The following is a 27,700-nucleotide window of genomic DNA, read 5'->3' as shown; positions in this document are numbered from 1 at the left end:
GAAAGATCATTTTCATACCTCATAAAGCCTGACTGGAAAACTCCCAGGATGTTCCTAGGAGAGGCCCACCTGTTACTGTTCACCTTCACCATCATAGGAGCACAGAGCTACTGCATCAGGAGAGAGAAAGAGCATGTGTGGGGTTTGAATCAGATAAGGAGCTCACTCCTGTGATGATGGAGGTAAGCAGTAACACTAGGCCTTGCTACAAACATCCTTAGCAATGTCCTAGATGTTTTCCAGTCAGGCTTTATGAGGTGCATAAATGGCCTACACCTATAGCAAACACATTATTTAACTTTGGTCAAAGCTGCACAGCTTATACCACGTGAAGACCAGCCGTGGCAGTTATACTGTGGTAGATTGGCTCCCCTGGGTGAGCTGTCGTTGCTGTACATCGGGCGCTTTAAAAACACTAGGGAGGTGCACCCGTGGCATGACGACGGAGCCAATGTGTGTGTGCCTGGCGGTCGCGATGTCCGCCGGGCACCAGCAATCGCTCTTGAGAGAGACAGAATGGAGGTTTGTCAATGTAAACAGACAGATCTCTATTCTGTCAGGGGTGAGGAGACTGATCTGTTGTTCCTACTGCTTAGGAACAGCAATCTGTCTCCTCCCCCAGGCAGTCCCATCCCCCCACAGTTAGAAACATTCCCTAGGACACACATGTAACCCCTTAATCACCCCCTAGTATTAACCCCTTCCATGCTAGTGACATTGTGAATGGTCCCAAAAAAGTGTCTGATCTGTCTGCCGCAATGTTGTAATCCCGATAAAAATCGCTGATCGCTGCCATTACTAGTAAAAAAATAATAATAATAATAAAAATGCCATAAATCTATCTCCTATTTTGCAGATGCTATAACTTTTGTGCAAACCAATCAATATACAATTGTCTTTTTTTTTTTTACCAAAAATATGTAGAAGAATACATATTGGCCTAAACTGAGGAAGAAATTTGTTTTTTAAATTTGTTTTTTTGGATATTTATTATAGCAACAGGTAAAAAATATTGTCTTTTTTTGTTTATAGCGCAAAAAATAAAAACCGCAGAGGAGATCAAATACTACCAAAAGAATGCTCTATGATTTATTTTGATATTGTGTAGAAAAAAAGACGTAAATTTGTTTGGGTACAATGTCGCATGACAGCGCAATTGTTAGTTAAAGCGATGCAGTGCCGTTTCTACAAAAAATGGCCTGGTCATTAAAGGGGCAAATCTTCTGGGGCTGATGTGGTTAATTTTATCTGCAGAAGTCCCTCATCCGCATAAGAAGTTTTTGGTAAAGGCCACCCTTTAGAATATCTCTAAAGGCAAAACTTTTGGGAACCGCGATTCTGCCATGATTGAAAAATGCTCTGCTAAAATGACAAATCGCACGTGAATTTCAGATGCCATTCATTTTAATCGCGCTGCAATTGCGGCAAACCGCATTGCGCAAAGTTTGTCACCTGAAAAGAAGCTCCTGATCCCTTTTTTGGGGTGGCAGAACTGCACTGCGTTTTTAGGTGCCATTAAAATGAATGGCATCTGAAATTCGCATTGTTCAATTTCTCATTTTCAGCAGAGCGTTTTGAAATTGCGGGCAGATTCCAAACACCCTGGTGTGAACTGAGCCTTATTGATAAAAGCAAAAGTAAAAGAAAATACCACATTTTGGTTTGTCCCCAAAACAGGAATAGTGGGGATATTTTCCAATGGGGACACTAGTCCTGGATTCCTTTACTTTAGAGGAATTTTCTCTCACTTTCTGTTTTGGTTATGTGACAGAAAATCTCCCCAATGGTGCATAAATGGCGAAAATAAACCTTACAGGGGTTCAAACTCTCTTATCCAAAATGAAAAAAAAAAAAGTTTGTTCTGTAATACTTTAAATGTATAATAAAACTGATGCTTAAATGTACAGACATGAGTATATTTTCATACTCCCAACTTTTTGAGATGGGAATGAGGGACACCTGTCAGCAAAGGTATGCAGGCATATAGGACACGCCCCTGCCACGCCCCCTTAAAGGAGAACTGTACAAAAAATAAAAGATTGGTTAAACCCACAAGTGCTTTTTTTTTTTTACCCTTTACTATTCCTTTATATTGGCTTTTGGAATTTACAAATGCAGCAATTTAGAAATCAAATAAAAGGTTTGGTGCTGGAAGACACTTTTTGATAGATAAAAAGTGCATTTTATATATATTTATATAGATCAGACCAAAATGAGGGACAAAGAAGAGGAATGAGGGACAGAGGGACATTGTTCCAAGTCAGGGAGCTATGTATTTTATAAAGCCCTGCCTGTTGCAGAATGTTCATGGCAAAACATCTGCTATTTACAAACACCGCAGCAGGCTCGGGGTCCTCCTCGCACCATAGAACAGCAAAGCCACTTTAGAGCGGCGCTTCCCATCCTCGTCCACCGCACACTCTATGGTGAAGGAAGCCGGAAGGCGGAGAGCGGAAGCGGAGATCAGCTGATCGAGCTGTCCCCAGGTAGAGCCGGGGAGAGAAAGCCAAGGCAGGCGGGGGAGGGCTGGCCATAGAACGGATGGAGACTCTGACCCGGAGTGCAGTCTGACGAGGCGCCCCGCATAGGGAACAGGAGGAGGCCAGAGGACTCAGCGTACCCGGCCCTGCCACACGGGGGCATTGTGTCCAGTGGGGGAGAGCAGCAGCAGTGGGGGGGCTTTTGTTTAGTGAGAAGCAGCTGACAGGTTCCCTGAGGGAGGCCTGGGCTCGCCTTGTGTCACCTCGCCTGGGGTGCTGCTGCAGCCTCCTGTGTGCCCAGCTAGGCAAAGGAAACAAAAGAAGAGGAGAACAAAGAGGGCAAGGGAGGAGGAATCCTCATCTGAGGGCTCTGCCATCATCCCTGGCACAGAGCAGGACAGTCATCCCCATCCTCCTCTCCTCTCCTCTTCTCTGGGCTGGCTGATTGCAGATGCTGGGGGGTGCAAACAATAATATAGAGATCTATGGAACTAGATGACATTTTATGAAGCTCCTTCCCACTTTTTCTTTCATTTGGCATCATTGGCCAAGCAGTCCAGATACTTCATAATAACCCTTTTGCATTTTTCTGGACGTTTTCTTTTTCCCCTTTAACCCGTTATTATATAATCGTTACAATTGGGGGGGGGGGGGGGGCTCAGGATTTGGTTGTGTAGATCTTGAGCCATGCTGGCCCTTGGGCACACAATCCCTGACTCTAGGAAGCGAAGCCTGTCTTTCCTCCTTGTGCCCCCCTTCAGGTTATAATAGTCACCCCCCCCCCCCCCATTTATTGAAGCCTGTTTTTGTATCTGCTATAAACTTGAACAAAGTCACTCAAAGGATTGATCGAGCACAGTATATATTTTTTTTAATGGTATATCTGGAAAAGCACAAATGTTATAAAGTGTAGGGATTTGCAGACGCATCCCCGGATTTTATGTGGAGAACTTTTCTCTCCGATATTAAATATGCGAGACAGCTACAGAGGGAAGATTATTTTAGCCAGAGATGTAATAAGGTGTGAGATTCTAGTTATTTTTCCATAAGCTAAAATTACTTTTTCGTGTTTTTGCCTGGGGCGGCCACGGGTGCCTCCTGAAAATCGTATCCCTCTGCGCTTCACCTGTTCCCTGTGTAAAGTTCACAAGACGCCTCCTGGTTTACATCCTTGGATGTGATGGAACTCATGTTTGCAGAGTGGGAGGACGGGGAAAGGTTTTCCTTTGAAGACTCGGACCGGTTCGAGGAGGACTCGTTATGTTCCTTTATCTCGGAGGCAGAAAGTCTCTGTCAGAATTGGAGAGGATGGCGCAAACAATCTGCAGGTCCCAATTCTCCTACCGTGAAAATGAAAGGTGGGTCCTTTGTTCACGGCTTTCTTATTTCGTAGGATGTTCATGGCTTGGCTGGAGCAGTGTGGCTGATTGTAATTGTGATTTTATTTATTACAGATATTTTATATAGTCCTGACAATATACGAGGTGTGTTTATTAAATAACGAGACTGATTAAATAACTCCCCTTTTATTTATATGTATTACAAATTTAATGCTTATCCCCCTTCAATATATTCCCCATTTGCACTAATACATTGCTGCAGTCTTGTTTTCCACTGGTCGAAGGCATGGAGAAAATCACAGTTTCTGTCAGCTGTTTCAACACATCTGCCATTTTCTTCTTTACAGCATCAACTGACACAAAACATGTTCCTTTTAAGCACTGATTTAACTTTTGGGAAATCATTCTCGTGTCCCTCTCTGAATCCTTTGTGCCATTAAAACACATGCGCACGAGACAGGCCATCATTCCCATAAGCTGTAGTAAGCATGTGAAAACGGTTGGGGGTTTTGTGCAATTTTACTAAAAATTTCAAATTGACACGTTTAACTTTTCAACTTTGAGCATTTTTTTCATCACACTACAGAAAACACAAACTAAATGGCGACTCGCAATCAACTGAGCTAGGGATGCTGCCGAAACATATCAGCCGAAAATGGCCTTTTCAGCAATTTGCCAAAAGAGAAATTGTTACAAAAATGGGGTGGGGCCTGGGCGGGGACCCCCTGGTGCCGCCCATCGCCGCCCATTACGGGAGATTGGAACGGCTGTCTCTGTGTGGAGAGAGACTAGCCATGCAGTGATGTCGCTGAGAGGGTGGTCCGTGCCTGCAGTGACGTGTTCTCTTCCTTCCCCACCTCTCTATCTTAACTCCTGCCTGCTGCGATCTGTTCTCCCATCTGTTTTTATGTACCGTAATGGAGGGGGAAGTTTGTCCTGGGGGGAGTCTGTACTAATAGAGTGGGGCGGGGGGTGGTCTGTACTAATGGAGGGGTTCCGGGGGGGGTTTGTCCTGGGGGGTCTGTACTAATGGAGTGGAGGGGGGTTGGTTTTTCCTGGGGGGGTCTGTATTAATGGAGGGGGGTTGGTTTTTCCTGGGGGGGGGTCTGTATTAATGGAGGGGGGTTGGTTTTTCCTGGGGGGGGGGGGGGTCTGTATTAATGGAGGGGGGTTGGTTTTTCCTGGGTGGGGGGTCTGTACTAATGGAGGGGGATTGGTTTTTCCGGGGGGGGGTCTGTACTAATGGAGGGGGATTGGTTTTTCCTGGGGGGGTCTGTACTAATGGAGGGGGATTGGTTTTTCCTGGGGGGGGGTCTGTACTAATGGAGGGGGATTGGTTTTTCCTGGGGGGGGGTCTGTACTAATGGAGGGGGGTTGGTTTTTCCTGGGGGGGGGGGTCTGTACTAATGGAGGGGGGTTGGTTTGTCCAGGGGGGGGTCTGTACTAATGGAGGGGGGTTGGTTTGTCCTGGGGGGGGGTCTGTACTAATGGAGGGGGGTTGGTTTGTCCTAGGGGGGTTGGTTTGTCCTGGGGGGGGTCTGTACTAATGGAGGGGGGTTGGTTTGTCCTGGGGGGGGTCTGTACTAATGGAGGGGGGTTGGTTTGTCCTGGGGGGGGGTCTGTACTAATGGAGGGGGGTTGGTTTGTCCTGGGGGGGGTCTGTACTAATGGAGGGGGGTTGGTTTGTCCTGGGGGGGGTCTGTACTAATGGAGGGGGGTTGGTTTGTCCTGGGGGGTCTGTACTAATGGAGGGGGGTTGGTTTGTCCTGGGGGGGTCTGTACTAATGGAGGGGGGTTGGTTTGTCCTGGGGGGGGTCTGTACTAATGGAGGGGGGTTGGTTTGTCCTGGGGGGGGTCTGTACTAATGGAGGGGGGTTGGTTTGTCCAGGGGGGGTCTGTACTAATGGAGGGGGGTTGGTTTGTCCAGGGGGGGTCTGTACTAATGGAGGGGGGTTGGTTTGTCCAGGGGGGGTCTGTACTAATGGAGGGGGGTTGGTTTGTCCTGGGGGGGTCTGTACTAATGGAGGGGGGTTGGTTTGTCCTGGGGGGGGGGGTCTGTACTAATGGAGGGGGGTTGGTTTGTCCTGGGGGGGGGTCTGTACTAATGGAGGGGGGTTGGTTTGTCCTGGGGGGGGGTCTGTACTAATGGAGGGGGGTTGGTTTGTCCTGGGGGGGGGTCTGTACTAATGGAGGGGGGTTGGTTTGTCCTGGGGGGGGGGTCTGTACTAATGGAGGGGGGTTGGTTTGTCCCCTGGGGGGGGTCTGTACTAATGGAGGGGGGTTGGTTTGTCCCCTGGGGGGGGTCTGTACTAATGGAGGGGGGTTGGTTTGTCCCCTGGGGGGGGTCTGTACTAATGGAGGGGGGTTGGTTTGTCCCCTGGGGGGGGTCTGTACTAATGGAGGGGGGTTGGTTTGTCCTGGGGGGGTCTGTACTAATGGAGGGGGGTTGGTTTGTCCTGGGGGGGTCTGTACTAATGGAGGGGGGTTGGTTTGTCCTGGGGGGGGGTTCTGTACTAATGGAGGGGGGTTGGTTTGTCCTGGGGGGGGGGTCTGTACTAATGGAGGGGGGTTGGTTTGTCCAGGGGGGGTCTGTACTAATGGAGGGGGGTTGGTTTGTCCTGGGGGGGGGTTCTGTACTAATGGAGGGGGGTTGGTTTGTCCTGGGGGGGGGGGTCTGTACTAATGGAGGGGGGTTGGTTTGTCCAGGGGGGGTCTGTACTAATGGAGGGGGGTTGGTTTGTCCTGGGGGGGGTCTGTACTAATGGAGGGGGGTTGGTTTGTCCTGGGGGGGGGGGGTCTGTACTAATGGAGGGGGGTTGGTTTGTCCAGGGGGGGTCTGTACTAATGGGGGGGGGGGTCTGTACTAATGGAGGGGGGTTGGTTTGTCCTGGGGGGGGGGTCTGTACTAATGGAGGGGGGTTGGTTTGTCCTGGGGGGGGTCTGTACTAATGGAGGGGGGTTGGTTTGTCCTGGGGGGGGTCTGTACTAATGGAGGGGGGTTGGTTTGTCCTGGGGGGGGGGTCTGTACTAATGGAGGGGGGTTGGTTTGTCCTGGGGGGGGGGTCTGTACTAATGGAGGGGGGTTGGTTTGTCCTGGGGGGGGGGTCTGTACTAATGGAGGGGGGTTGGTTTGTCTTGGGAGGGTATCACTGGGTCAGGTGAGGGGGCCGATCGGGCATTATCTACTAACGTCCATAGTAACTGCAGTCTCTGTCCATCCCCTGTACCATGTCCGCAGTCTCTGTCCATCTCCTGTATAAAAATATTTTCATTCTCGGTTTCGGTTTTCGGCCTAGTGTATTTTATATTTTCGATATAGGTTTAGTCACCAAAAAACCCATTCGGTGCACTCCTAAACTGAATGTCAGAGTGATGCTGCTTGTCGTGCAGGCACCACGCATGCAGTTATCCCCGGTTCTGACTGCCTTGTTTACTAGGTTGGATCACAGTCTCATAATTTAATAGACACACCTCGTACACAGCTCTTTACATGTATATCCATAGCAGCCCCTGCCCTCAAGGAGCTTACAATCTAAGGTCCTTACCTTATCTCATATACACAAGGCCAGTTTAGGCAGGAACTAATGAACCTACTGGCATCTCTTTGAAGTGTGGGAGGAAACCGGACTACCCGGAGGAAACCAATACAAGCACAGGGACAACGTGCAAGCTCCAGGCAGATAGGACTCCTGCTGTGACTTCTTATATTTACATGATAGAGCTGCACAATTCTGAAAAAAATGAGAATCTCAATTTATTTATTTTTTTGCTTAGAATAAAGATCACGATTCTGAACTTTTTTATTTTGAAGATTTACAACCCCTGAACACTACGTTATCAAATAAGATGACAATAAAATAAGACAGAATACTCCTTTTTTTTGTTTCAATCAAATTTTAAGAAATGTAATATATAAAGAAATAAAAATAAGTTATATTGGGGTCTTTTTTTTTTTTTTTTTTTTTTATTTATTTAGTACCCGCTGATACCAATTACTTACCGCAACTTTACAGTTTACATTTCAGCTGTCAGCAGTGGTACAAAGCATTGAAAAGTAATCTTTACAAATGAAATACTTTACATTTTATTTTCATTTTTTTTTCTTTTTCTTTTTTACATTTTGCTATTTTTTTCAATGTGAAGCTTGTAATATATGCTAAAGGTTTAAAATGTATTAATGAACAAAGCAAACCAAAATAAAAGTTTTAGTTATTAATAATAGTTTATAAAATGAAAAAAAAGTCAACAGGAAAATAATTAAATGGAGAAGAATAAGATGTTAACAAGGCTGATTAGAGTTAATAAAGGGTTAAACAGAGGAACAATTTTTAATAAAAAAAAAAAAAAAATATATATATATATATATATATATATATATATATATATATATATATATATATATATATAATTTACTTGACAAGGTTGCTTTAACCGCTTCAGCCCCGGAAGATTTTACCCCCTTCCTGACCAAAGCTCATTTTGCGATTCAGCACTGCGTCGCTTTAACTGACAATTGCACGGTCGTGCGACGTTGCACCCAAACAAAATTTACATTCTTTTTTTCCCCACAAATACAGCTTTATTTTGGTGCCATTTGGTCACCTCTGCGGTTTTTATTTTTTGCGCTATAAAAAAAAGCGTTGAATTTTGGAAAAAAAAGTAATATTTTTAACTTTTTGCTACAATAAATATCCCCCAAAAACACATAAAAAACATTTTCCTCAGTTTAGGCCGATATGTATTCATCTTTTTGGTAAAAAAATTCGCAATAAGCGTATATTGATTGGTTTTGCGCAAAAGTTATTGCGTCTACAAAATAGGGGATAGTTTTATGGCATTTTTATTATGAATTTTCTTATTTGCAATGGCGATCTGCGATTTTTATCGTGACTGCGACTTTATGGCGGAGACATAGGACACTTTTGACACTATTTTGGGACCATTGCCATTTATACAGCGATCAGTGCTATAAAAATGCACTGATTACTGTGTAAATGTCACTGGCAGGGAAGGGGTTAAACACTAGGGGGGCGATCAATGGGTTAAGTGTGTCCTATGGAGTGATTCCAAATGTGGGGGGGTGTGGGCTTTCACTCGCACGACAGCGATCACTGCTTCTGATGACAGAGAGCAGTGATCTCTGTCATGTTACAAGGCAGAACGGAGAAATGCCTTGTTTACATAGACATCTCCCCGTTCTGCGGCATCATGACACGATCGGCGGAAGACCGGCAGACATTGAGTTTGCGGGTCCCTTGGGCATGGTCAAGCTGTACACAGCAAGCCCCGCCAATGAAAAAGGACGTACAGGTACACCCATTAACCCACTGCTACCATTGTGCAGACGTATATCAGCGTGCAGAGGTCGGCAAGTGGTTAAACTCACTTCATTTGCCAAAATTCATCCCTTTGATCTGTAAATGAATAAACGGAAGGACAGATCAGAAGATGCAATGTTTCTTTTTATCTTTCTCTTTCAGTGCTGGCTGCTCCTCCTTCTTCTTTTTTTATTTTTTATTTTATTTTGACAGCTGTGAGCAGGTTTGTTTCATGCAGGAGCGCTCTTGAGTCCTGCTGCTGCGTACATTGACACAGACAGCAGTAGTCGCCTCCTGCCCCCGGCCCCTGTGTAGCTGGATTTCACTGACCGCAGCAGGAGCCATTGGCTCCTGCTGCTATCAATCTATCCAATGAGGACCTGAGACAGCGGCTCACTGAAATGATTGTGTTCAGTTAAGTAAAAGGGGGGCTGCTGCACTACAGGTTTTTCACCTTAATGCATAGAATGCATTAAGGTGAAAAATCTTGAGGGTCTACATCTCCTTTTAGAATTGTGTGTGTGTGTGTGTGTGGGGGGGGGGGGGGGGGGTCGATGATGGATCTGAAAGGACAGGTGATTTTTAAATGTAAGGACTTATTCTTACTGGTAGTTAGAATCTTTAAAATTTGCAAGCAAAATGAAGTTTTTCTCTTTAGAATATTAAGCTGTCAGGTTAGTAAAACAGCGATATCAGAACCAATTTAATCCTACAGTTTGTAGTGTACATAGATTTGCAAAGCAGTGGGATAAAAGAATATTCCTGAACGTGGTTACTGTGAAATTGTGTGAATGCATCAGTGCAGTGCATTTTATCTCAGCTTGCAGAGCTTGGATTAATTGTTTGAGTTTACCATAAGTTTAAATATTGCAGCCTCATGCTACATGACTAAGATCCATTTCATGCTGAATAAACTCAATTATTTCTTAAATAGATTTATACTCCAAAGCATTTTATTAAAATAAATTTGATAAAAATCAAAAAAAAAAGTCATTTTGTTTTTTGATTGGAATTTTTTTTTTTTTATTATTTCTTTTATTTATTTTTTATCCACCCTGGTTTCTCCTCCTCCAGCTCTCTAAGATCTTTATGCAGCAGAGAACAGAGATTATGTGATCACTTAAAAAAAAAAAGGGAGGGGCTTGAAATGTTTTATATGTATACACAAATATTTTGCCTTTCATTTCTATTTTTAAACTGAATGGGTTGTTTTACAAATAGGGTGGGGGGGGTTTACAACCACTTTAATACAGTGTAGTGTAATGTTATTACATACCGCCATACTTCATTTACCTGCATACAGCAGATTTATTTTCTGGACAGTTTATTTAGTAGATAATGCAGATATAAACGCTTGCAAAAAGTATATATTCTACAAAAGACTTTGCCTCTACATGTTGATGGGACAAAGGTTCGGCTCATCCTAATAGTGTCAAAACTTGCCTACTACTTTCAGCAAGGTAGGGAGCCCATTGTAGCTGTATGGATGGGACAGTGCGAATATATGGAGGACAGCAAGTTGCCTGAGTAGAATGGAATTGAATTCAGTAGGGGGAATGGGTGTTGCTGAAAGCATCTGTTGGGTATATGGCGGTACTCATGTAAACGCTCATATAGCGTGCTGGTGTGTTCTAGTAATAGAAACATTTGTTTCTCTTGGAATATGTCCATACTTTATACTGAGTGTTTCCTCTTATACCTGAGTACAGCCGCTCACAGCCATTCATTTCAGTGGGTGGCTTTATGCAGCAACGGGTCTTCCCGGCCTTAAAGTATGCTGGAATTTGTTGTAGGGGCTTAGGGCAGTTGTGTACAAGGGGCCCAAGTTGTAAATCCATTTTGCTGGAAAGAAAATGCCCTCCAGGTGAATTCTTTAATATGCAAACTGTATTGCAGAGTCCTACCTCTCTCTGTTCTGAGGACATTGACACCGTTCTTATGTCCTTTCCCAAATTGGCTACTAAATGGGGATGGGGGAGGGGTGTCTGCTTTGACTATAAGCAATGACCACCTTTTATTTTTTTTGGGCAGCTTTACATATTCGGTGTGCTCTCTATTAAAAAAAAAATATAATCAAAAAAAAATTACTTTAAGGATCCATTCCTATCTGTTCTAGTGTTATCACACGTGGTGTTAAGGCAGTCTATTTGAATGGGCTGCTGATTCACCAGAACAGACTGAAAATTGGACATACACCATTTATTTTATGCGACACACCACAGGGCATAGTATTGTGTTGTGCACATGGTGCAATTCTAAAGCAGGAAAATAATTTTCTTTAGGTAGTGCAATATTACCTTCTGTTGTTGTTATTATTATAAAAAAAAAATATATATATATATATATATATACACATACACATACACACACACATTTTTTATTTTTTTGAGCTTTGCTTTAGAGCAGTATTAAACCACAAAGCAAATATTTATTATATTGCAGTTCATTGAATTCATAGATGTGAATTTGTTTTCATGTTTAGGTTTTCTTCTGTTTTCACCTGGTAATACAGTTGTTGTATCAATGACAGTTGACAAACCACGTGACACTGACACGGGTGCTTACAGCGATCAGCTTTTAGTTATGTAAAACCTTTATCCCAAACAGAAATATCTGTTTGCTGTTACTGCTTATGAAGTGTTAGCTGCAGAGTGGATTTGATTTAAATCATAATTTTTAAAGAGCAACTGTCATTTCAGTCCTGCTCCTCCTCCTGACCCACTGTTGACTCACTGACAGTCCCGTTCACTTTATTGGAACCGCAGGTGACGCATTGGTGACACAACAAGGTGAGGGATGAGGCGGCAGCAGGTGGGTGGATGCCCGCTAACAGGCACTGCCATGATGGATCTGAAATGACAGGTGCTCTTTAAATGTAAGGACTTATTCTTGCTAGTAGTTATAATATTTAATATTTGCAAACAAAATAAAGGTTTCCTATTTAGAATAATAAGCTGTCAGGTTAGTAAAACAGAGATATCAGAACAGATTCAATCATACAGTTTGTAGTGTACATAGATTTGCAAAACAATGTTATAAAGGAATATTCCTGAACTTTGGTTTATCTTTATGGTTACTGTAAAATTGTGTGAATGCATCAATGCAGTGCATGTTATCTCAGCTTGCAGAGCTTGGATTCACTGAGTTTACCAAAAATGTAAATATTGCAGAATACACAGCCTCATGCCATAAAACCAAGCTTCATTTCATGCTGAATAAACAACATTTTTAAAAGAGAAGTATGTTTTTTTTTTTTTTTTTTTTTTTATTATTCATACTTATCTCAGTGGATGGAGCATCAGACTGATGCTGCAGCTGTCCCCCCGCCGTCTCTGCACTGAAAACCGAGCTAACGAACACCGCTGATGGCTCAGTTCTTACAGATACCCGAGAGGAAAGCTGCTATCAGTCAGCGTCTCTCCTCTGTGCTTCTCCTAGCTGGACTTCTCCTTTTAATGTATCTTAACCTCCCTAGCGGTAATCCCGAGTCTGGCTCGGGTTGGGATTTTCATTACAATAGCGGTAACCCCGAGCCAGACTCGGGTTTGCACCGCTCGATGCAGGGGAGGACACAGGGATCGTTACTTACCTTGTCCCCTGGATCCAGCGATGTCCGCCGCGCTGTGTGATCGAGCCGTCCTGCGCTCGATTCACAGTGCCGAATGCCGCCGAGCTCCGTTCCCTGCAACGTTACGACGCACGGGAGCGGAGAACGGCGGCAAATTCAAAAAAGTAAAAACACACAGCACTGTAATCTTACAGATTACAGTGCTGTAGTAAAAAATACACACCCCCTTTGTCCCTAGTGGTTTGTGCAATGCCCTGCATGCACTTTTATATTATAAATACTGTTTTTTACTGCTTGGAATTTGGAGATTGTCCATAGCAACCAAAACATGTCCCTTTTTCTGTTTTTTTTGGATTTGATTACATTATTGAATAATTTTTATTATTCTTTATTATATTATAAACTTTATCATACCCGGGATGTCCGCTAGACTCTGGTTTGAAGAGATTTCAGAGCGTTATTCCTAAGAATTACAGGACTACAAAATAAAAGCCAGATTTCCATGCAAAATAATTGTACCGCTTTCAGCACCTTATTCCAGACTGAATCATACCGCCAGGGAGGTTAAAGTGGTTGTAAACCTAGTTACACCACTTGTACCTACAGGTAAACCTATAATATCTCCTAAACCTGCACGGTTTAGGAGATATTTACCATATACACTTGCACCAACGTCATTGACACATGCGCTGTGAAGAAACGGCCCTTCGTGACGTTTCTTCACTAGCAAGTGCCGTGACTGACATGAAATCACTCCGGCCAGCCACAGAGCCAGAGTCCGCGGCCTCGGAAGGGAGAGGGGCGAAGATGGATTGCGGTCACAACGCAGGCTTGGTTTGCAGGTAAGTGCCACATAATGGGCTAGTATGCAATGCATACTAGCCCATTATGCTTTTACTTTTGCAGGGGAAAAAAGGAAGTAAAACCCATCAGAGTTTACTTCCTCCTTTTAAATAGAAAACTATCTTTAGATAGATTTTTACTCCAAAAGCATTTTATTAAAATAAATTTTGATAAAAATCCGAACAAAGATTTAAATTAAAAAAAAAAAACTAATTTACAAAAAACAGAATGCAATGATTTGTAAATCTCATAAACCCACATTGTATTAGAAAATATATCAAATGTTTAAACATGTGAAGAAAAAAGGGTAGTTTTGAAATTGATGTCAGCAACACTTTTTTTTTTAAAAAAGGTTGGGACATTTGACCATTTTTACCACCATGTAGCATCCCCTCCTCTTTTATCAACGCTCTGTAAATGTCTGGGAACTGAGGAAATCAGTTGCTAGAGTTTTGGTAGAGGAATGTTGCCCCATTCTTGCCTGATAAAGGATTCTAAGGGCCCAAACACACGGGCGTCATAATTTTACTGATGTTTACTCAGAAACTTCTAGACAGGCCGTGTATAAAACCACTGTGTGTAAAGACCTGAGTAATGTTGAGTATAGGCGCGAATAAAGGTGTGTGTAAGCATATAGACGAGTAAAATTCTCCTTCATTGCCAGTGTTGTAATATACTCATTTATACTTGTGTAAACATGCTTATAGACAAGTAAATACATGTATGCCAGTAAATGACTGCACTCAAATGTAACATTTTCTATTTTGGTTTTACTGCTCTGTACTCATTGCTATATTACTGATCTCTACTCAGCTGTGTGCATGGTTCCATAGAGAATATTGAATCTACAGTGCATCTGGAATGTTTTCACCACGCTTCGCTTTTTCCACATTTTGTCATGTTCCATCCTAAGGCCCCTTTCACACAACAAGCCCGCTCAGGACCGCCTGTCCATTTTTCAGGCAGATCCGAGCGGGCCAACCATTGACTTCTATGGCCAGGCGGATGTCAGTGGAGCTGTGTCTGCTGACGCCCGCCATCTGATCCACTAAAATTAGGCGTATGTTGATGCTTTCCTCCATCCGTCTGGCAGATCGGATCAGATTCCCCATAGGAATCAGCGGCGCTTTGACCGGTCCCTCTCACTCAGTGAGCAGAGACGGACCTGCTGTCGAATAAGTGGAGCAATCTCCTGCTGAGCTAGTGGACTCCGATAAACGGATACACCCTGTGTGGAAGGGAACTTCTTCCAAAATGGAATAAATTATTTTCCTCAAAATTCTACAGACAATATCCCATCATGACAACATGAAAGAAGGTTGTTTGAAATCTTTGCAAATTTATTAAAAATAAAAAACGAAAAAAAAATCCATCAGCTCCATCAGGTTGGATAGGGAACGTCGGTGCACAACCATTTTTAGATTTCTTCAGAGATGTTTAATCAGGTCCAAGTCTGGACTCTGGCTGGGCCACTCAAGGACATTCACAGAGTTGTCCTGCAACCACTCTTTTGTTTTCTTGGCTGTGTGCTTAGGGTCGTTGTCCTGTTAGAAGATGAACCTTTACCCCATTCTGAGGTCCACAGTGCTCTGGAGCAGGTTTTTATCGAGGCTGTCTCTGTACATTGCTGCATTCATCCTTCCCTCAATCCTGACTAGTCTCCCAGTTCCTGCTGCTGAAAAACAACCCCACAGCATGCCACTGCCACCACCATGCTTAACTATAAGGATGGTATCGGTCAGCTGATGAGGGGTGCCTGGTTTCCTCCAGACATGATGCTTGCCATTCAGGCCAAAGAGATCAATCTTTGTTTTGTCAGACCAGGGAATTTTGTTTCTCATAGTCAGAGTCCTTCAATGCCTTTTGGCAAACTCCAGGCGGGCTGCCATGTGCCTTTTACTGAGGAGTGGCTTCTGAGTGCACCAGAGATGGTTGTTTTTTTGGAAGGTTCTTCTCTCTCCACAGAGAAATGCTGGAGCTCTGCTAGAGTGACCATCAGATTCGTGGTCACCTCCCTGCGTATTGCCCTTCTCCCCCGATCGCTCAGTTTGCCCAGACGGCCTTCTCTAGGAAGAGTCCTTGTGGTTCCAAACTTCTTCCATTTACTGATGATGGAGGCCACTGTGCTCATTGGGACCTTCAATGCTCCAGAAATGTTTATGTACCCTTCCACAGATTTGTGCCTCGATACAATCATGTCTCAGAGGTCTATAGAAAATTCCTTGGACTTCATAGCTTGGTTTGTACTCTGACATGCACTGTTAACTGTATGTAGACAGGCGAGTGCCTTTCCAAATCGTGTCCAATCAACTGGATTTACCACAGGTAAACTCCAATCAAGTTGTAGAAACATCTCAAGGATGATCAGTGGAAACAGGATGCCCTTGAGCTCAATTTCGAGTGTTATGGCAAAGGCTGTGAATACTTATGTAAATGTGATCTTTATTTTATTTTAATTTTTTTTATAAATTTGCTAAGGTTTCAAGCAAACTTCTTTCACTTTTGTCATTATGGGGTATTGTTTGTAGAATTTTGAGGAAAATAATAAATTGAATCAGTTTTGGAATAAGACCTTAACATAACAAATGTGGAAAAAGTGGTGAGCTGTGACTACTTTCTGGATACACTGTCATTTCAAATCCGTAAAAAAAAAAAAAAAGTTTGTTTTATTTTTTACACTCCCATGTGGAAGAGGCCTAATACTTGTCTGGCACGTAAAAAGCTAAATTATTGCTTTCTTCAAGTGATGCTTGATCATGCCTGTGGAAGGTGGGTTGAATCGGCCACTTGTAGTCTCCATCTAAAGTCCATGTGACAGAGAAGCATCAATGAACGGAGCATTATCACTTTAAAACAAGACGTGCCTCTTCACTGACCAACATGGTAGGATCACCAAGAAGTATTGTAATGAAAGCTGCACGATTAAAATATAAAAAATTGACTTAAATCATTTTAACATATTAATCAGATTGGGTTATTTGTGATTTAATCTTCTGTTGCGGCATTGCTCGGCAGTTTGGATCTAGCTGAAAAGTAACAGGCTAATGTAGACGGCTTCATTCCAAGGCTAGCATGGCTTTTACTCTAACCCAGCACTGAAGGTCTTTTCCACCTATTAAAGTGGTTGTAAACCCTTACAAACCACTTTGACCTACAGGTAAGCCTAGATTAAGGCTTACCTGTAGGTCCAAGCAATATCTCCTAAACCTATATGGTTTAGGAGATATTTGCCCGAAAACGGGCACCGCTGTCTACGGCGCATGCGCCGTAGACAGCGGCGCGCAGGCGCACTGAGCGCGGCATTTCCAAGAATGGAGCTGCCGCGCGTGTCGACTCCCGTGCGCATGCGCGGGAGTGACGTCTTTGCGGCTTCGCCGAATGACAGCGGCGGAGATGCGAGACCCCACCAACAAGATGGATGCGGCGGACTACAGGGGACAGCGGCGACTTCGCTGGCTCCTGTGTCAGGTAAGTGACACATAATGGAACATTTGCCTTTGCAGGGAATGAAAGAGGAAGTAAACTCATCAGGGTTTACTTCCTCTTTAAGATTACTATTATTAAAGCGGATCTCCGGCCTTACTTTTAGTCTCCCCTCCTGTAGTTAAATTCTTTTTTAAGATTATCCTAAATACAGTTTCTCACACTGCTGTTCTGCAGTCACATGATTACCCCCCCCCCCTTCATTCTTCTTCGCCGTTCTAAGGAGAGGAGCAGAGATTCTCTCTGACACCAGCCAGCGGAATGAGACCACATGACCGCAGAGTGGTGCTGTGACAGGGGGTATTTAGGGTTATAATAAAAAAAAAAAAAAAAAAAAAAAAAAACTGGCCCACAGTACTTTATATCAGTTTTTTTTTTTTCCCCCCTAGCAGCAGGTAAAAAAAATAAATATATATATATATATATATATATATATATATATATATATATATATATATATATATATATATATATATATATATACCGCAGAGGTGATCAAATACCACCAAAAGAAAGCTCTATTTGTGGGGAAAAAAGGACATCAATTTTATTTGGGTACAACGTTGCACAACATGACAATTGTCAGTGCCGTATCGCAAAAAAGTTCCTGGTCTGTGGTGTTAAAGTGATATTAAACCCAAAAGCAAATATTTTATTTACTGCAGCTTATCAATTCTTGTATGTAATGGCTGTGTGAGTTTTCTTTTTTAGGCTTTCTTCTATTTTAATTTGATGATCCAGACAGTCTGTTTTTCAAAAGCACAACCTGTTTTCCAGATGTATCAGTTTACATGGATGAGGCAAACCACCATTGACAGTTGTGCTTACAATGATCTGCTTTTATTTATTAATGTTAAATCTTTATCCTTGGGGGGGGGGGGGGGGGGCTTTTTGCTGTAAGTAGTTATAAAGTGTGAGCTGGTGTTTGGCTTCAGTTTTTTTGATGTAATAGCAGGTTTAAATACACTAACACTCACCTGCCCCCCCTCCCCCCAAACTGACAACACTGCTGCCCAAGAGTGCCCCCTGTGCTCCTTCATCCAGAGTGGGGAAAATCTAATACATGAAGTGTTACTGGGCAGATCGCCAGGTGAAAATGGAGGGAAAACCTAAAAAAACACTCATGCAGACACCACATCTAATCATCGGTAACCTGCAATATATTACATTTTTGGTTTTCAGCCTAATACCGTTTTAAGTCTACAGATAAGCTGCAAATATCCCTCAGTTATGGCTAAATGAGACAGAAACAAGGTGCCCCTTGACAACTGTTTCCATGGTACAATTGATCTAGCTATGTTTTGTGATTGGTGGCTCAGCTTTTTCTGCCCTTGGGGCATAGACTTTGCAGTGACACCTACCCCTCTGTGTTCCTGTGCAGCTGGTAGAGCTAGCTTTAGGACTGGGAAGTATTTTTAAAATGCATAACTCCGAGCAATTCTATGATTGCTTGTGAACATAAATATAGAAAGATGTTTGTTTACGTTAATTATAAATAAAATAAGAAAAGAGTGCACTTTCTGTGCTTATCTTGCTATAAAATTGATCCACCCCACTTGGAGTGGTGACTCAGCTGAAGGAGAAGGCTATCCTTAGGTGACCTTTCTCCTGGAACTACCCAGAAATTCCTGCGCGCCGTGCTGTGCCTCGTCTTCTCTGTGTTTTTTCTTTTTTACTTTTTGGAACTACAGTCTTCTGAGCCTTTATAGAAATACACAGCTTGGGATTTGTCCTTCTTCTTTTTTTTTTTTTTTTTTTTTTTATGAAATTTTGTGAAAAGCCTCTTATACACCATTCCTGTCTGTATCTCTCATCTTCTCTTCTTTGTGGCAGTGTAACACGGCTGGAGTTGTGTTCTTATGTTTGCATGAACCCCTTGTAGTCTTTAACCACTTTTCCTCCGCAAGGTTTTAACCCCCTTCATGACCAGGCTGTTTTTTGCTATTCAGAGCTGCGCAAATTTAACTGGCAATTGCGCTGTCATGCAACGCTGTACCCAAATGTATCATTTGTTTTTTTCCACACGTAGGGCTCTTTCACACGGGGCGGATCAGTGGACCTCCGTGGATCCCCACTGAGCAGGAAGATGACAGATCTGTCTCTGCACACTGTGCAGGGACGGACATGTCAGAGCACCGCTCTCCCCTTTGGGAGATCGGATGATGACGGACCGCAGAGTCCCCGGGTTGGATGTCAGTGGACTGGTCACCGCTGACATCTGACACTCCATAGATCTCTATGGAGCATCCGTTCAGGTGCGCCTGAAAAACTGACAGACGGACCTGAATGGAGCGGTAGTGTGAAAGAGCCCTTGCAGATTTCTTTTGGTGGTATTTGATCACAATTGGGTTTTTATGTTTTGCGATCTAAATGGAAAAAGACTGAAAATTTTGTAAAAAAGCAACTTTTACTTTTTGCTATTAAACACATCAAATAAAAAAAAAATCTAATTTCTTCTTAAATAATGGCTAAAATGTATCCTGCTTTTGATTTAAAAAAATAAATAAATCCCAGTAGGTTTACGTGAAAGTTTTATAGCGCCTACAATTGATGGGTTATATACTGGAATTTTATTTTTTATTTATTTTGTATACTAACGAATGGGACTACGATATTGTGGTGGACAGTCTGATACTAATGCTGAGGAGGAAAGACTAATAGCCACTGACCTCACCAGTGACGCTAATACAGTTAAAGTTACAGTAAGCTTGTGGGATGTTCTGGAAAGTCCTGCAAGCAGCATCTTTGGGGCGGTTTGGGAGCGCTCCCAAAAAGCCCTGCCTATTGAAATAAATAGGCAGCCAAAGCACCCGCAAAGCGCTTTGGCAGTGCCGCAACATGCGCGCCTTTAACCCTTTCTTTGGCTACTGAGTACCTGTCAATCAGGTACTCTTCCCCCCCCCCCCCCCCCCGCATCTCCCCACACCAAAATAAAGTGCCCAAAAAGTGCATTTCTGTTTTAAATTATGGCAAGTGGCTTTGTGTGTCAGTTTAATGTAACGTTTGGGAAATAACTACTAAATAGTAAACCAGTATATAAATAAAAATCAGTTTAATAATTAAGAATTAAAGGGGACTTCTTCCGCAGAGGGGGCTGTGGGTTCATTCGAAAAGTGATGTGTGACTTGCGCATGAGCAGTAGGTAGTTCACAACCGGCTTTCCACAATAAATATGGTGGTGCCGGGGACCTGAAGATCGGCAAAAAAAACTATCCCAGGTGATGACAGCACTTTATCCCTGGACAGGTAAGTGGGTGTTTATTGAAAGTCGAACATACAAAAATCCAGGCGCATGGACAAATGCCCAAGTGGATGGGGGCTGCCAAACTAGGGCTACTGCTATCCCAAACTCAAAGACCAATGAGACATAAAAAGAACCAAAATGGTGAAAAGCTCTGTGCCATGGCAAAAGAATGAAACTCAACCCTGGGTAAGTAAAAGCAAAAGGTGTTTATTCCATATGGGATTAGGCATACAAATTAATGCATTTAGCAGTCATGATCATGAAGCGACCAACCAGTGGACATGGTGAACCACAACATTAAGATGTGGGTATCTGGAGGCTGAATCCACATGGATGACAGGGAGCTCCTGGGTATGGAGGATGCCAACTTTGCTGAGGGGCGAGATGTGAGCCACAATCAGGAGGTCCCAGGGAGGGTCAATATTAAAGCCCAGTGTGTTGGGGAATACATCTGGAATCCTATGGTGGCAGGCCTGGCACACCAGGACCGATGAATGGCAGATTACTATTGATATATTATTTTATTGAAAGTCACCAACTGCAGTATTTGTAGCTGCTGACTCAATTTTTTTCACAGTGACCAGAGCTCCTCTTTAAATTCACTGTATGAAAATGCATTTTCAGTAGAAATCCTGTTTTTTTTTTGTTTGTTTGTTTCACATGTATATGCTTATAGTTTAGGTAAGCTATAGGGGCCCATTCTTACCTTTGTGTGTACATTACCACGTGTGCTGCAGTGCAGTGTGAATGGGTACTAAAAGCTGAATGCTACATTTGCCATCAAACAGTTCAGCAATAAACTTCTGTTATTGCAGCACAGAGAAACATCCTAAAAGCCAGCCATTGTGGGAGCAAAGGAACCGGAGGGATGACTCTCTATAAACCATTTGTTGAATTCTATTCTGCTTATACTCATTTTGCTTTTCTTGATTTCTCACCAATATGCATATGAAATTATTTATTAAAACCTTTGTTTTGTTACATACCTTTTTTCAGACCCTGCTGCATGAGAGGCAGCATCGGCATTTTGTCACGCTGCAAATCCTAGGGGCAGGAATCTACTGATTCCTGCTGCTGGGATTGACAGCTTTGTATGGATAGCAGCTGAGCTTGTACACTGCAATGACAGATTATTGGCGGCTGCAGCTATTCTTGTCTGATCGCACAGCCAGCAATCGCATATGGTGATTGCGACTGGACACAGCAGTCTATTTGCACACAGCTGTCAGTCACAACTGCAGGAATCGGTGGATTCACGGCAAACTGCCCATGCAAATGGTCTCTGTGCTGCTTTTTGCAATGCATGCAGATCGTGGCTTGTGATGGGGGTCAGCAGGGTGCTGCAGGGGTAGGCAACCTTTCAGAGGTTGAGATCTACCTGGACAACATGGAGGAAAGCAATGATCCCATAGGGGGTTTTGGTACTAAGCGCCCTTAAAAAAAGAAAAAAAAAAGAAAACAACAAAAAAGATCAAAGATAATGTTCTGTCCCTCCCCCACTCTAGTGTCCACTGCCTGCTTCCCCCACTGTATAATCACCCCCCCATAGCAGTGTCCTGTGCCACTCAGCCCCCTGAAAGCGGTATCCTTTGCCTCCCCATCCCCTGTCCTCTGTCCATTTCTCATCACACTGCCCCCCCCCCCCCCCTGTGTAGGTAGCACTTCCTAACTATCAGAGTGGCTGCAGCAGAGTGGTAATCGGGAGACGGCATAGTTCTTTCATAGCAAATAATCGCTGAGATAGCTGACACCCCCTTACTCTCCATTCAGCAATATGCTGCATCCTGCTCTCCACTCTGTGGTGAATGAGAGCGCTGGGGGTAGACAGAGCTGTGGTCACGATCCACCTGTTGGCATCCCACGGTCGACCAGTCGATCACAATCGATGGCTTGCCAACCCCCACTGTACAGTTTCCTGAAAAAAAAACAAAAAAACAAGCTACAGTTTTGCTCATTTGTGATGCTGAGCCTTCATGATTTAAAGAAATATCCAGTGAATGGATGGAGTGGGCCAGGGTGATAAAGGTTGGGAGAAAAGAACTAGATGATGCTTGATGTCCTCCAGCCAGGAAATGAGATGGGCTGTGTCTGATTTGCTGCAACTTCCAATGCACACTGTGAGAAGCTTCCAGTGTTCAGTAAAATCAGAGTATATTTAATATGGGAGAGATTGAAAGTAAGACAGGATTTTAGCTGTAAATAAGACTTGAAAGCTGTCCTTAATCAATTTAATTGCTAGTGCACACAGGAAAATATACATTTATGGTAAGGATCTGTTTTTTCCATTTACAGTTTCTTGCAAAACCAGCATTTTTTTTTTTTCTTAAATGTCAATAAACAAACAATATTTGTGGTAACCTTTCAATAGTCAGTCTACAGTCATTGAAGAATAGTCACAATAAAGGCTAAACCCGAGAGTTTGTAGCAAAATCCTCTGCAAGGTCATGGGCAGATTATGAGTCACTCAGTGCAGTCACCCTTACCGCTGACAGCTGCTTCCTTCTCTACCTCCATCTTTTCTTTTCCTCTGATGAGTAAACATTCAGGATTGACTTAAAAGACTCTTGTAAGCAAAATGTAAAATTGAGGCCATTTTTAAAGCACACCTACTAACAAAAGATTGTAAAGTATTCCTCCTTGGAATTCATTTTACCAAACATTGCTACGGGGCACCTTAGAAGCCCCAAACTTCATGGAAGTTTCAATTTTTACTAAAGTCCACATTGAAGAACACCCTCATGTCAACTCACGGGGATGTGCAGCATCTTATGGACAGGGGCCCCACATTTATATTATGGGGTTCCAACGTGTTTAATACACCTCCCAGATTGTAATGGCATCCTGCAGAAGCATTTTACAAATCTAGTCCCACAGACCAGCAACAGGGGATGCATGATATAGTGCAGATCTGTTTATTAGTAGTAGGCCCTCAGAGAAAGAGAATTGGGACTGCTCTGCAAAACCATTGCAGAGAGCAGGTAAGTATAACGTGTTTGTTACCACTTTGATTGTATCTGAGCACTGCAAACTGAACACGTTATTGAATTAATTCATATTATTCAAAGCAAACGCCTCCATCCATGTTTCCATGCTTTATTTTGCTGATAAATCACTTTTAAAAAATCCTCATGCAGCATTTACTTCCTGACACCCATCTTCCCTTGGCTCAGGCATGCAGGCACCAATGAATGCTTAGCTGAGAGAGCCCTTCCTCCCCTCCAAACAAATGAAAAAAAAAATGCCCATGAAGACTCCTGGCATGTATTATATCATTTTGGCCTAGGCCAGAAACCAGGAAGCAACTGAAGAAATGAGAGGAAAAACAAAGTGGTTGTAAACACATTTTTATAAGTTTATGCTACAGGTAAGCCTATAATAAAGCCTACCTGGTAGCTACCCTGGATATCTCCTAACTGCTTAGGATATATACCCCTGTGTCTGCATGTGCCGAAGTGATTGGCACATGCGCACTGAAACAATGGCACTTTGTGCCGTTGCTTCAGTTAGATATACCGTTACCGCCGGCTCCCATGCGCGGGAGTGACGTCATTGCGGCTCAGCAAATTACTGCGCCGGAGCTGCTGTACCCGGAAATAAGCTCTGGGAGAGATGTCCACGGCCAGAGGCCGGGGTGGGGTCGAGGACGGCTGCGGAGGCTTCGATGTAAGGTAAGTAATACATAATGAGCTAGTATGCTATGCATACTAGCTCATTATGCCTTTTGCCTTGCAGGTTTTTTTAATTTAAGGGTTTACAACCACTTTAAAAACAAGTACATATATTATACCTTTCTATTTAATGCTAGCAGCATAAAGATTAAAACATATTTGATTATTAATTATTATACAGGATTTATATATTAAGTTTGCACAATGTAAAGAGGAAAGTTAATGTTGATTGAGAGATTGAATGTCCACTTTAAGGAATATTATTAAAGGAAATGTCTTGTTCCCGGAGTACCGCTTTAAATAAAATGTTGGTATATACGTTGGGCAACCCATAGTTCCAGAGTAGAAAGATTCTACAAATTAAGTTGATAAAAACATAGAAAGCTTGCACCAGTTATTTTTATGAAGTGTGATGATGGCTGGGTGGTGGTGTAATGTTTATTATTTCCTATCAATGGGATCGGATTAATAACTTGTGCCAAAAGACATATTTTGCAATGAAAATACATTTTGGTTTTATATGAGCAAACCAAAATCAGCCCAGATGCCTTTCATCAATGAAGAGTAAGCAGAGATAAGGAAGGAGACAGCAGGGAATAGGATCAGTTATACAGGTAGTAATATGGAAAGTCTTTGGTTCAATGTAGAGAGTGATGTCACAGAGGAAGGGTTTGGTCTGACACACCCAGGTTGTACAGGGAAAGCATTTTGAATGTTGTCAGATTTTTGGAGGGGGAAATCTATGGGGCAAAGTCTTCAGACGACAAGCTGGAAGTGGGAGGAGACGGCAGAAGACCGAGTAGGGAATTGAAGGTTTGAAGAGCTGCTCTGGGTTTGGAAATAGTGTGGATATGACAGAAGTATGATTGCTTAGCAGATGAAAGATCTTCCCTGAATTTGTGGAAAGCTTGTTATAGAAGCTATGAAGACCTCTTGAGTATTGTTTTTCCTCCAGCATAGCTCCGCCACAAGGGAACACCTCTTTAACATTTTAGTAGTAGGTGTGATGTTGGTTGTTTGCCATAGGGAGCCCAGGAGGGAAATATTCTCTGATCCGAGCCGTGGAAAATGTGAGGATCCAATAAATAGAACAGAGAACCGAAGGTTGAAAATTCCAGTTGAGTCATTGCATTTAGATGTTGAGTGATCAGGCTGGTAAAAGCAAACGATCTTTTATATTTTTTGGATTATTTTTTTACTGCTTACCCTAAAGAACGTTTCAATGTAACATTTCAGTCTTTACCTGCTTTTTGTGCCATATTTCTGTTATGCTAGAACAGTTTTTTTTTTCCCCCAGATTCTTTTCCTAGGGGCAAATGTACTAGTCTTTGTTTTCCTGATCAGTAAAGGCCTCTGCCCCCTAGGGAGTGCATTGTTTAGTAAGTCGTATCTGACAGACTTGCAGTAAGACACAATTGCTATGCAAGCAAAACCTGTAATAAGAAAACATGGCTGCCCTCTCATACATATATAATTACAAATATAAACATAAACTTCAGGTCTGGTTTGGTTCCACTGCAATAAACTGTTGGTGTCTAAAAAATAGTAAATGGGTTCATGCCATTGGTTTAGCACATGGGCTCATGGCATCAGGGTAGGAGAAATGGAATTTACCTTTTAATAAACAGAGAAAACATTGTGGTATATTTTAACCATTTTAGTTCCATCAACTACTATGTTGTTTGTAGTAGAGGTATGTAAACAAACTCACAGACGCAATAGTATCAATAAGTTTGTTTACCTTTTTAAGAGAAGGCTTCCAGCTATATTGGAAAAACAGTTGGGTGGTTATATTTCATGTGCCCTGCCTTTCCATCCCAAGTGACCATTCTTCTTGGTCCTCGGGCTTACCTGCTTCTCCTGACAACCTGTGAAACTAAAAAAAAATAAAAAAAAAACACCAAAATGGTGAGCAGGGAGAGGGGAAGGGTCCCCTGTAAAGTATGGCCCTGGAAGCGCTAAGCTCTGAGCACTTCTGGGTTCAGAGCAGTCATTTCCCAGCTAGGAGAACTTAGGTGAAGCAGCAGATTGAGGATGCTGTGTCCTTGATCAGACTTGCCTGAGTGCAAGGGAGGTATAAGGGGGTCCAGAAGACCTATTAAAAAGTGCTATCATATTTTGATAGCTATAGAGTAAGGCCTCATTTAGTCTAGTGGTTGGAGGGCAGCAAAAATGTGCAGTTGAGCTGTGTTTTTCATGCCCAATAACCGCCACCTCCCCTTAACTGGCAATAGGCTGCAAATGGGGATTTTTTTTCATGCTGCAGCCACGATGCTACACCTGCAAGTCAGTGGGTGAGCACCACAAACGCCCCTCAACCACATGCAGTGCACACAGTTGCGGTGCAGTTGTCGACACATATGGGGTTAAAACGGGTTGTAAGAAGCGACCCATCACTTCCTCACCGCCTGTCAGTAGCCTCTGGGGCATAATCCTAACGCAGATCGGGCTTACAGCGGTTGTAAACCTCTGAAATGAAATTCATAAAGTATATCCCCCTATATTATGTCTTTGCCTCTGTCCATAGCACTTGGGGTGGATCCTGTTTGCTCTCTTTTGTCTGCTATCTCCATGGGTCACTTCTGACAGTTTTTCCAGACACTAGGCAATCCTTGGCAGGGCCGGTGCTACCACTAGGCAAACTAGGCAGCAGCCTGGGGTACCCTACTACCTAGGGCACCCGGCCACTGGTTTTCCTACTCTCTTCTCTCTGCAGCAAGCAACTAAGTCTCAGCATCAGCAGGCGCTCCATTTGCACATAGTGTCAGAGGCGCAGCAGTGGCGGAGGACTGTGTCCCGACTCTCTAACGAATGGAAGCCACCAAATATTCATTAATGGGCACTGGTAGGCTGCAATGATGGGCACTGGTGAGGCTACATTTGATGGGCACTGGTGAGGCTGCATTTGATGGGTGCTTCGTTAAAAATGTGGAGTTTACATTGGCAGGGAAAAGGGGAGCTCAGGGGTGGAGCCAAGGGAGGGGGGGTGGCAAAATGAGGTTTCGCCTAGGGTGTCAAAAATCACCAACCCTGATCCTTGGAGAGCCCTTGGCCCCCTTACACATACTACAAATCAGTCAATTTGCTGCTAACGCTTTTTAATCAGTTACAGCAACATTGTTTTTTGTTTTTTTTAGGTTTCACATAAATAAAAGGTGACTAGGCCGCCATGTCAATGTTAAATGGTTTGTCTCCAACCCTCTAAGGCCTTGTTTACACTTGCCTTGCCCCTTGAAGAGAGTTCAGCATATATATATATATATATATATATATATATATATATATATATATATATATATATATATATATATATATATAATTATATACAAAAAAATTATATAATTAAAAAAGTCCAATTCTGTGAAGGATGTTAAAGTGCATAAAAAGAAAAGACACAAAAGTTCACATAAAGTGCAAAAACGCAATCCAATCACAGGTGAATGAAGACAGAATCCTTTATCCAAAATGGTGACTGAATTCAAACCAGTGACACACCACAGGTGAGTAATAATAACCCTTAGGCCTCTTTCACACGGGGCGGATCAGTAATGATCCGCCCCGTGAAGATCCGCTCGCTCAGCGGGGATCGCTCCGTTGTCCCCACTGAGCCGGCTGCGGACAGGGCGGTCTCCGCACACTGTGCAGGTACCACCCTGTCAGATCTCCGCTCTCCTCTATGGGGATCGGACGAGCACGGACCGTCTGTCCGTGTTCGTCCGATCCGCTCTGCAGACGGATAGAAAAATAGGATTTTCC

The 27,700-nt window shown here is 43.1% G+C and overlaps 1 protein-coding gene across 2 annotated transcripts in view; it reads left to right on the top strand.

Annotated features, from left to right (window-relative positions):
* Positions 1 to 2,419: 2,419 nt before the first annotated feature.
* The window catches only part of ZSWIM8 (zinc finger SWIM-type containing 8), a gene marked incomplete in the record, with an annotated part of 160,939 nt that continues 135,658 nt past the window's right edge, over positions 2,420 to 27,700 (top strand). Inside the window, 2 exon segments of one of the 2 annotated variants that reach the window (XM_077454531.1) lie at positions 2,420 to 2,486; positions 3,624 to 3,838. In XM_077454531.1, coding sequence (XP_077310657.1) covers positions 3,661 to 3,838 — 178 coding nt within the window. 2 annotated transcript variants of the gene reach the window in all.

The sequence above is a fragment of the Lithobates pipiens genome, unplaced genomic scaffold (assembly GCF_037356315.1).
Source record: "Lithobates pipiens isolate NorthernLeopardFrog02 unplaced genomic scaffold, aLitPip1_a1.2 Scaffold_25, whole genome shotgun sequence".
In the NCBI taxonomy this organism is placed as follows: domain Eukaryota; kingdom Metazoa; phylum Chordata; class Amphibia; order Anura; family Ranidae; genus Lithobates; species Lithobates pipiens.
The sequence above is the reverse complement of the archived record's forward strand: the minus strand, read 5'-3'. Positions and strand labels throughout refer to the sequence as shown.